At 35.4% G+C, this 11,873-nt stretch overlaps 1 protein-coding gene across 1 annotated transcript; it reads left to right on the top strand.

The window, feature by feature from the left end:
- Positions 1 to 2,768: 2,768 nt before the first annotated feature.
- Positions 2,769 to 11,873, top strand: parm1 (prostate androgen-regulated mucin-like protein 1). Its single transcript, XM_017440699.3, has 4 exons — positions 2,769 to 2,888; positions 3,906 to 4,577; positions 8,352 to 8,430; positions 9,345 to 11,873. Exons 1-4 carry the CDS (start codon positions 2,855 to 2,857, stop codon positions 9,424 to 9,426), a joined length of 867 nt encoding a protein of 288 aa, XP_017296188.1. The 5' UTR covers positions 2,769 to 2,854; the 3' UTR covers positions 9,427 to 11,873.

Raw genomic sequence — 11,873 nt, 5'->3', positions numbered from 1 at the left:
GAGAGTGAGAGGTGTCCTCCTGAACTCCCTGGACTCTGAAGAGTCAGAGGTGTCCTCCTGAACTCTCTGGACACTGGAGAGTCAGAGGTGTCCTCCTGGACTCCCTGGACTCTGGAGAGTCAGAGGTGTCCTCCTGAACTCTCTGGACACTGGAGAGTCAGAGGTGTCCTCCTGAACTCCCTGGACTCTGGAGAGTCAGAGGTGTCCTCCTGAACTCCCTGGACTCTGAAGAGTCAGAGGTGTCCTCCTGAACTCTCTGGACACTGGAGAGTCAGAGGTGTCTTCCTGGACCCTATCGGACTCTAGAAGAAGAGGCATTATTCTTAACCCCTTGGACACTAGTTAGAGGTGTCCTCCTGGACCCCCTCAGATTGCAGAAGTAAAGAAGCATCCTTCAGGACCTTCCTGGAAACACAAAAAAACCATCTTTGAACGTTTCAATAAGATCTATCCATTGGTTCATGAGATATTTTGCTAACAGACTAACTCAGAAGCAGTCAGTCAGTTAGATGGTTGCCTGCCTTTCATAGCAGCGGGCGATTGAAGTCTTCTCAAGGAAACAGCAGGTGATGAAGGTGATGAAGGCTTTAAAGGTTCAGACAGGAATCAGGAGGAGTTTGATCTTTCTTTTCTTCGGTTTGATGCAGGTGGGATTTGATTTTTCTGTGCCCACACGGTGCTTAAAACCCCCGTTTTTAAAAAAGAATTCTTCTCTTATCCAACACGAGGGCCGTGTTGCTCCTGCCGAACACAAAGAGGATAAAACATTAAAGGGGTTTTCAGGTGCCACTTCATCAATAGAATAATGGGGGTAATTATCTCTGAAGTGGAGAAAGGTCTGCAATTTACCCAGACTGTTTGATTGAGCTTTGAGTTCAGACACCGCTGGATTAGTACCCAAACAGAGGCGTCCATCTTTATGGGCATTTAAAGACTTATAGGTCAGCTTTACACAGAAATTAATTCATGTTTTGTTCCTTTAAAAGGTAAAGCTTGTCATTAAAGTCCAATCTGGGCATTATTAACTCTCAAGCCAGGACTGAAAATGAACAGCAGGATGGTTTTGTGTTTTGTATTATTTAAAATGAGTCAGAAATCAAACCAGAAGTTTTCCAGAACTCACCAATGAGTGTATAAATAAATATTTGGGTATCTGGCTGAATTATGGTCTTTCTTTTAAAGTTCATAATGAGATATGGCAGCAGGTGATGACCACTTTCAGCCTCTCATTTGTTCTGCAATAAAATCCAATCGTTAAGATTAACGAGGCGGCTGGCGGCGAGCAGAGGGAACCCGTCACTGCGAGGTCACCACATCACTTCCTGCTTTTATCAGTGAATCTGATCCTGACAGCCTGCTGAGGTGTTCTCATGTTTTTTACTTTCAGAGGGGACATCTTTTAATGCATCGAGATGGTTTTGGACCAGATTTCTCATGATGCAACAGTTTGACTGAAACGGACAGTTACTTTTCGTATCCTGACCTCCTGATTTCATAACGAGTCACTTATTCAGTCAGAAGGCGCCGCAGCAATCACTTCAACACACGGATACAGTTACTGTTGGGGTTTCTAATTTTAGCAACTGATTGCTGCAATTTGTGCCGAAACCTCAAGCCTTTTGAGAGCTCTTAAAGGGACAGTTTGGGAAGTATTTTTTAGGATGTGTAGCGGTTCTGAACAGTCAGCATCTTACCTGCAGCAGACGGCAGAAAGGTCCAAGAGTCATGTAACACACTCGAGCTTTTACGCTTCTCATTCCCACAGTTTTACAGTTTTCTACAGTTTATACATCAAAACTTGGGTATTTGTGTCTCACTGCTGTCGGACTGATGGTTTTCTCTCAAATCCCCCCAAAGGTCAGAGGTCACGCACCCAAACTCTATTTTCTCTTCAAACCCTGAAGTTAAGTCTTTTTAAATTGTCATACCTCCTGCATAAAACACTGTAGACACATGAAAATCCACATGTAACCATTAAAACCTTCTGCTTCTTACGGTTCAGGAATCTGAGGCTTACTTTCTGCTTTGCGTTTCTGTCTGCCTGTCTTGTTAAGAGACACTGGTGTGTGGTTACCACTGTGACTATAATGAGCCACTGGCAGAAGCTTTAATCAGTCTTTTAATCTTCTCTTCCTCTGCAGTTTATGAATCAAAATGTCAGTCATTCTGCCAGCTGCAATTACTACAAAATAAAAGCCCTAAATTCCTGTTGGGTTTTAGAGAAGAAAAATGATGGATGTTAGAATTTTATATACCTTTTTAGCATTTCTGCAAGATTTTCTATGATAAATAATTCTTGTGCATGATGTTTTACTCTTATTATTTTTTTTAATCTGTTGCTGAATTTCCAACTCATAAAACAATAGAAATGCGTGTGCTGCCCTCTGTTGGTGCAGCTCAGTCATTACAGCTCAGAGCTCACTGATCTTACAAAAATAAATATTCAGACAGAAAAGAATTGACTTGGACTCATAAAAAAATAAAAACACGTTCAATTCCTGAAGATAAAAGCAACAAAAATCATGTTTTAATAAAAGAAATACCTTTAAATAAATAAGTAATTGGAACCAATACAGAACCTTTCATGGCAGCAACGTTTTATCAGAAAATGATCATTTAGAACCAGAGAACTGAATAAACCTCACATGCATTTTGTCACCTTGGCTCCAACTTTCTCCTGTCGTGCCCTGCCACCATGACCGCCCTCTGAGGTTTTCCCCGCGTGGCCTCGCCCCCCCCCACGTGCTCCGGCGATATATAATCGCTGACATACGGTCACAGGGAGATCCGCTCAGAGGGAACAAAGAGCACAGCTCCTCAGCTGCTTGTGAAGTTAAACACTGACAGGAAAACAATGACGGGGCTCAGCCTGCAAACTCTCATAGCATGTGAGTAAACTTTAAGATCAGAGCGTCAGGGTTCCTTTTCTTCCAGGGGGGGTTTGATTCAACCAGAGCCTGATAAAGATGATATAATTCATATATATTTCTTAAAAAAGGTAAAGGTCAGGGGTAGAGACTCAGGGTTGGGAGAATCATAAACTGTCATTTAGTTTTCAGACAGGTTTTCTTCTGGTCCAGGTGGGTGCGTCGAGTTAAATTTCTTTTTGCAGAAAATTAAAATCACAAACCAGGTTTTTTTCTGGAGGAATTTAAAACAGCAGAAACACTCTTTAGAATTCAGGACAGAATATTTTTACTCCTCTTCATTCCGTTATGACTGAAACTAGTTCATGTTTGTGGTTTTGTTGGCAGGAAGTCTCGTCTTGTTGTTCGTTTTTGAAAAACTTTGCAGCACCATAAGGCTCAGAAACCTCTCCTGTCACTGTCAAAAGTTTATTAATGTTTCCCAGAATGGTGCTAATATTTTTTATCATTGTATGACGAGACAGAGAACTTCTGTTTTGGATTCCTGAACTTAAAAACACAGACAGAACAACTAAATTTGACATGGTTTTACTTCACAGACCGATAAAGGGAAACAAAATAAAATCAAAGGTATTTCTGTTAAAATGCACAGAAAATTAAAGATCTAGCGTTCGAATTACAACCATTTTTATACAACCCTGAAAATAACTTTGCGCTTGAAATGTTAGGGATCAGTTTCAGCGACTATTTCGCCACATTTTAGCTCCATGTCTGTAAACTGGCTGAGCTGAAATCATTTTTTGTGCTTGCCTGAGTCCGTTAGCCATCACAAATGAAATAGACTCCAACAGTTAATCAGATTGATGCACATCCACCAATTTAAGAGTTTAATTTAAATCTGTCCAGTGATTCATGAGACACGATTCATGGCAGCTAACAAAAACTGCGGTTGTTGTTCTTGGCTCCTAAAGCGCACTGTGAAAAGTTACTTTGATAATACTTTGACCACTTAAAAGTATCTTTTATTTTGAATTACAGGTCTGCTATTATCTTCAACAATAACACCAACTGCTACATCACCGTCAGATGATCATAGCCGAGCAACAAGTCCTCGTTCTTCTAAGGCTGAACGGACATCATTATCTTCATCTCCAACGACATCGTCCACGTCTATCACAGAGCTTCAGCCAACAGAAATCCAAACAGATAGGGCCACAGACGCCACCCAAACCACCAACACAACCAATGACACTGACTCTACCACTAGCACCACTATCAGCACCACCGACTCAGAAACAACCAGTTCCAGCTCCATCTCGACCACCATAACTAGTATTCCAACCAACAACACATCCAATGACACTGACTCTTCCACCAGCACCATTATTTCCACCACCGATTCAGAAACAACCAGTTCCAGCTCCATCTCGACCACCATAACTAGTACTTCAACCAGCAACACAACCCCACAAACAACAGACTTAACTGGTTTGACCGACATTACCTCTACCACCATAACTAGTATTCCAACCAGCAACACAACCCCACAAACAACGGACCTAACTGGTACCACCAACGTTATCTCTACCATTGCTACTAGTTTACCAACCAGCAACACGGCCTCACTAACAACCAGCTCAACTAGTACCACCAACATTATCTCTACGACTCTGGAACAGGACAGACAGAAGGCGAAGGCTCTTAGTTCAGGTAAGCAGCACAAAGTACATCTACTGTTACTGAGTAATGCAATCAGACTTTAGATATGAGAATGATGTCAAACTCAACTTAACCACGTTCCAGATGCAAGTCAGAAAACAGGCTAACTACTGTTAGCAATGCTAGCCAATAACATTTTTTTTCTGCCATTTATGCATTCAAACACTGTTTGCTCACAGATGTGGTACAACACTGTTTCTGCAACCGATTTAATAAGATAAAAAAGAGAAAACAGTTAAAATATTAAGTTTCTTATCATGGCTGTCACAGATTTTCATGTCCAAAGCAGCCATATTGTGTTTTGAAGTTGGGGTTTTAAAAAAATTCTGACTTTCCAGGTGGAAATTCTGACTCAAAATATGAAATTTCAGTCGATATTTACAACTTGAAACCTTGAAACGCTTAACTTCTGATTGCAAATAAAACACCTATAATAATAATTATTATTTAGCACCGAATAAGTTTGTCACAGTTCTGTTTATTTATAAAAGAATAAACAGACGTTGAGGCAAAAGTTTATCAATCTTCATATTCTTTGTACAGATTTACAAGTTAGCATTTTAGCTTCAAGTTATTTACTAGCATTTGTAGGCAGCACAGTCAAGCTTTGAGCTAAAAACACAATAAAATGTCTGATTTTAGTTGGTATAAAGTTTGTCAGTTTATTATAAAATAGCATTTTTAGCTCTGAATATTTAATTAACCAAAAGAGCTACTGGTTTTGAAAATATTAGTTCTTCAAAATCTCCTTCAAGCTCAACAAATAAATATGAAAATAAGTGAAATTAACAAATAAAAGGTTTAGATGTATTGTCTTGATTCAACTGTGGTGTTTAATGTTTTCATGATAAATCATCTACGAGTTTACAGAACATTTGAAACTAAAATAGTGAACCAGCAGCCTTAACGATTGCGTCATGTCCTCCATTCGTCTCTTTCCTCTGACCTCTTTAAGCTCCTCACTTCGTGGTTAATATGTGAACGATTCCCCCTCACACTTCCTCGTTTATATGGCAGTGAGATTTTTACTAGATTAACAGCCACTTATTTTCCTTCTCAGTGTATCACGATTATATTTAGTATTTAAATATATCCTTTTGCTTCTGTACATCATTTCTAGAAATAGTGTGAAACATTTGTTTTGTGTGATTTTCTTTCCTTCATTTTTCAGTTATTTCTATTTTATATACTTTTTCCTCTCTTACTGACACACCTGCATTTGTCCTGCTTGCTGTGTAATAACTTTTATTTCTTGGCCCCTTTATTGCTGAATAATAACTTTACCTTTGTGTAACTTCCTTCCCGCCACAACTGACTGCATCTTATAATAAATATGACTCAACACCTTTATGGTGTCACTATAAGGTTTCTTGTTTTATTACTCCACATCTGAGTAAGGATTCTTACAGGAAGCTAAATTTAATGATTTATACTTTTAAAAAAAGCATTTAGTTCTGCAATAACTCCTGTACATTTTTAAGTATACTGCAGTTATTTCTTTTTTTTCCACTCTAAAGACAATGATTTCGTGTATTTAAATAAAAACAAACAGAAACTTTAATTAGTTTTTTGTTTGTCAGCCTCAAAAGTAACAGAAAAGACTGAAAAGAAGAAAGTGGTTTTATTGTAAAGGCTTGCTTTGCCATAATATAATTTTTACATAAATATAATCATAGTAGTTTTAATAGCTTATGCAATATATGTTTTGCTCTGTGGTTAAAAAGGAAAGATCCAGTCCTCATTTCTTATATTTTTCTTCCAAGCAGCCAGATGTTTTTATATATTTTTATCTCCTGCAGATCATCTAGTTGTTTATGTCTGTGTGTGTTTGTCTGTTAGCAAAATATCTCAGGAACCACTGGATGGATTTTAACAAAATTGGTCACCCCAGCTTAAACAAAAATGGCTACACTCAGTTAGTTTTACAGATATTAGGCCACAGTTTGCTGAGAGAACAGCCCCAAGAAATCACGAGATCTTTATTTTAAAATTGAGAGATCTTTATTTTTTATTTAAAACTTTGGCATCCAAGGAGGCAGGCAGCAGCTCTTTCTGAAGGTCCTTTTCTTTGGGATTTGGCTGCTTTTTCACAGTTTCAGTCCTTGTTTTTAACTCTGACCTCATTCAGACAGAAAAAGGCTCCTAAACTCAAATGATGAGCCAGTTCCTTGTAGGTTTATTTAATGTATTTTTATGTCTTTGTTTGTTTTTCCTGTTTAGACTTTTTTTTGTTTGTTTCTTGCCTGTCTGGGAATTTTTCTGACCATTTTGCCATCTCATGTCTGCTTCCAGCATGTTTTCAGTTTTGTTTTTGGTGTTTTTTTAACACTTCTACTGTGTTCTCTCAGTTTTTCCTTTCATTGCTCAGCTTCTCAAACCTGCTGCTAATCTGTAATCACTCAGCTGCTCCTGCTTTACAATCAGCTCCCACAGTTTAAATTTGGTGCTGCCTTGTTTGTTTGCTTTCACGTATTAATCACTACTGGAATTTACCTGTCTGGTTGCTTTCACTTTTAGGTCCACCAAACAATTAAAAACTTAGCAAAGATCCAATTTTAAATCCCATTTCTTAAGCCAAATCTATGAAAAATATAAAAATAACAGAAAAACAAGATTTTAGCTGTTATATATGGATATAATCCATTTTTTCTGTCTTGTTTGGTTTTGAATCATCTCACTTTCTTGTGTTGTGGTTTGTAAAATACTGCAGAACTCAGTGAACACTGGAAAGCTAAGCAAATTTGTTTTTGAACTTTTATAATTACTTCAAAAACTCTTTTACAAACCCATCTATTTGTTTCTGAGGAGGATCAATGCAGTGGATACTTTGTTCCACCTTAAGATCGAATAAGTTCAAAGGTCAGAGTTTGTTTTGATCCGTGATGACTCCAAGTCTAAAAATGCCTTGGCAACAACAACAACCAGGTCATCTGCTGAAATGTAGATCATAATAGTTTTATGATCCAAATACGTTCATGGACACACGACAATTTTTCATGTTATTCCAGATTTAAAAAGCACAGATTCTCAGAGCTAACTGAGACATTAATACGAGTAAATTTCTGTTTGTTTCAGATTTTCACAAGGAGTTTACTAAATAAAATTAAAGCTCAAAGGTCCTTTGGATTAGCCTGTCAGAAGGAGACATTATCTTCGGCTCATAGTACACCGTTCACCTGGCAGGACTGTTGGTCTCATTGATTGTTTAATCATCTGAGACTGTTTTACAGAACAAACCAATCATCCGACGGTGATAACACACTCTGTAGGTCATGAAAATACTCAGGGGACAACATTTTTCTTTCGGACTTTTTGAAAGCAAAGCAATAAATGATTATCTTCTGTTGATGTAATATATTCTGTGAAATTTTATCTCCGCTGCCACAAAAGACAGGCAATCATGTATCAGCTTCGTTCCTCATTTTTTAGTTGCTTCCTCTGTTGTTGTTAATTAGTAAACATTTAAAAGTGGGACGTGTAATCTTTTTCAGCTTTTTCAGGCGACCTTCCTGACATCAAGTAAATCTTTTACAGTCAAAAGTCAAGATATGGGTTGTCAAACACCTAAGAAATGTCTGGCTTTTGCAAACATTTTGAAATTTTAAATTTAAACCTGTACTGCTCAGATTATTTGCCATTTGAATGTTAAACTGTTGATTGCCTCAATGTTTACCCAGTTCTGTTATGGGGCCCAGAACAATTTGAGTAAACCTAAAAACAATAACTGTTGTCTCACATGTTGCCTCTTCTCTTCTTTCTCTCTAGGAAGTGTTGCACTTATTGTTTGTATGTTCATCCTGTTGGTCGTCCTGATCTTAGGAGGGCTGTACTACTACAAGTACAAGTAAGTCCAGTGAAAACAAATAAACATTTAAAGCTTTTTGGTTTTTAAATAATTGATTAAACATGGTATTTACAGTTTTCCAATTTTGGTTCATCCATGGCATCATTAAGAGTTCATTTATTTAATTAATTAAATTTTTTAGCTTATTAAAATATAGGCAGAGAAATTGAAAAAGTAAAATGTTTAATCTCTAATAAAAAAAGACTGAAATCCAAGATTAAACTAAGAAAAAATGTTCCCCAGAAAGAAGAACCGGGGTCTATGCTTATCATTCTCAAGGTTGCACGAATAATAACTTAAAGTGGAAAAATATTGGATACTATGAGACTGTATTTAAAATGTAAAACAATAGAAACTGAAAAAAAAGTTAAAAGTTGTTTTAACGAAAAAAACCTTTAAATTCCTGCACAAGAGATTTACTACATTTAGAGAATTTAATTTGTGTTCTTTCATGAAATAATTTGTCATTTTAAGAATAAACAAAAACATAAATTAGAATTTTTTTTAATGTTCAGAATCAACGAAATTGCATAGAAACACATTTTATTTAGTATTTTGAAGGAATTACACAGTTAACCATAAAAAAATGATAAAGGTGGAAAAACCTGAAGTAGAAGCTTTACTGCACTATATTTGTAAATATATAGTATGTTAATTAATTTTTTCTCTTTTCAACTTTGTTGAACTATTGTTAGTTTCATAATATTCTCATTTATTGAAGTACTTGTCATATTTCTGGTTAATTTGTGTTATTGTCATCTTGGAATATCTTTGTTCGTTCCCTTCCTCCTTGTCACTGAAAACCTGAAAACCTTTTTTTTTTTTTTAAATGACCAAATGTTTTGGCTTTACTATATATTTATTTTATTTGTGACAACTTAAAGTTGATTTCTCTCTCTTGTTTTTCATTGTAGACGACCATCATATGGTCCTTTGCTGGAGAGCAGTGACTACGGCACTTTAGGAAATTTCAACAACCCAATGTATGACCCTTAAATTTAAGACCTACAAGCTCAGAAGAACTGAAAGTGCTGCAGACTGAACCATTTTGTATGGGAACCAGAAGTTCAGGGTGGGCAGATTTTAGATCTAACTTATTTTTGGTTAAGTTGCCGAACTTTTTATGGAACTAAGTAATGCGGCTTTGACTCACATCTGTAGAAAGTCGGGAGTAAAGTAGTGTTTTTCAGCAATAATGTGATCAGAAGTGTTGCAATCCAAACTGAATCCCTGATTTTAACTGTGACACTAAACTATGATTTAATTTTTTTTTTAAAGATCCTAATTTTAAAAAATCCCTATGAAGATCACAGGTCCCCATAATGTCAGAGGTCTCCATCAGTGCAGTCTGATCATGATCTTTAATAGAACCAGACCTTAAATAAACAATTCAGACTTTTTAAAAGATCTTTAACTGTTTTTTTCTTTAAAGAAGTTGGAATAATATAGTGTACTCAATGAAGATGTTTTAAACAACATATTTTTTAAAGAAAGATTTCATTTTCTGAAGTCCAAGTCCTGCTTTTCTGTCATGATGTTGGGAAAATGCCAGTAAATGAAACATGCACCCGCTTCTTTATGGGAGTGATGATCACTCAAGACTGAGTAAAACATCTGGTTTCCTGTACTCATCCCAGGTATTTGTACTGTGACAGTTCAGTACAAATACATACATGTACCATTACACCTTTAATTTGTACTTCTGATGGTCCTAAAAATTACAGAGGTCGCCGTCAGTCGGTGTCCCTGTCAATATTTGGTCCCCAATATGCTGAAAAACAAGAACACACACCCACACACACACACACGATCAGTGAAGTCTGATTAAAGCTGAAAGTTATAACCTGAAACAAACCCTTTATTTATAATAAATCTTGGCCTCAAGGTCTTAAATTATGATTTCTGTTTAAAGAAGTAGAAATAACACAGTGTTAATAGGATTTAAACAATGTAAAATGTGATTTTTTAAAACATCTAAAGGCATAAATAAACAATGGATTTAATTTTGTGTAGTCTAAGGTCGGACTTTTAATTTTTCAACTTTAATTTTAGTCTTACAGTATTTTACCAAGCCATACCATGCCTTTTTATTGTTTGTGACAACATATAGTTATTTTAAATCTATGATTAGTATAGCTTAAAAAATTAAAACTTGAAATCTGACCAATTGGACTTTAGTAACGGTGACACAATTCCTGAAAATAAAATAAAATCAGCACAGATATTTTTACAGGCGAAGATGTTTCCTTCAAGCTGAAACTGTAGTAAAAGATGCTGTTATTTACATGAGGTCAACAAATGTTTTAGCTGATGATTATTTTTTACTGATAACTGCTTCCTTGACAATGACTTAATAAACCTAAAATAGCAATTTCTCAGTGACTCTAAATAAAATGTGTGAAATGCAGCTATAAAGAAAGTTTCATGCTGTTTACACGAAGATAGCCAAAGACCAATAATTTTAAAAAGCCAAGAAAATAATAAATAACTTTTTAGCAGTGTAGACATGTTTTTATTTGATTTTTAAAATTCTCAAACATTCTTGAAGATGAAATTTTCACTTCTGAATATTTTCAGTATAAATGTTAAAATATGACTGATGTAGAAAAAAAAGAGGAATGTCTAAAAAGATTATTGTTTTTTAATTCTCAGATTATTTGAAAAAACATAATTAGTTTATGATGATCTTGAATACTTTCTACATAACAGTTTTTATCAAATAAAAATATATTTTTAATAAATTAAATGGGAGCTAAAAAATGTTTTGGAACTAAAAAGGTTTGGTTTTATCTCAATTTAACAGATTGTGCTCTGTTCTGGGATGTGTCACTTCCTTTTAAACGTTTTAAAATTTTTATTTTATGAATTTTATTTAATAACTCTATATCAGCGGTTTTGTTTAGCAGCTCAGCCAAGCTGTAGAGATGATTGTAATTTCCACTTTGTTACTGTGTTTGAGTCTCTGGGGAAAATGATTTAGTTTTAATTTTTATCACATGATGTGACTTTTATGTGTTTATAAATCATTTGTGTAATAAAAGTTTTTAAAAATGTGATGGTTTTAAGAATATTTTTATTTATGTTTATTAATCTCATTGATTTTTTTAACTATAGCATACAGTTTTGAATAAACATTCAAGGCTTTAAAAGATAAATATCAAAGCTGTGATGATTACCTGGATTTTTATTTTACTTTTGTTGCACCAAACTGTCAAACTGCACCTTGTTGTCTGAATAAACAGGGATTTGTTTTTTTTTTTTTTTTTTGCATAATCAGCAGAAAACACACAACAGAGAATTAAACAATAAACTTGAACAGATGTTTACTTTTCTGTGGCGGTTCTCTGCTTTTTAAAAGCAAAACCAGTTTTATTGCCTTTGATGGAAAATTACTTGTAATTGCAAATTGGATGTTAGCGTTATTAAATTCTTTTTCAGCCTCA

Source organism: Kryptolebias marmoratus, linkage group LG14 (assembly GCF_001649575.2).
Source record: "Kryptolebias marmoratus isolate JLee-2015 linkage group LG14, ASM164957v2, whole genome shotgun sequence".
NCBI lineage: Eukaryota > Metazoa > Chordata > Actinopteri > Cyprinodontiformes > Rivulidae > Kryptolebias > Kryptolebias marmoratus.
Note: the sequence above shows the minus strand (reverse complement) of the source record. Positions and strands in the feature narration are given on the sequence as shown.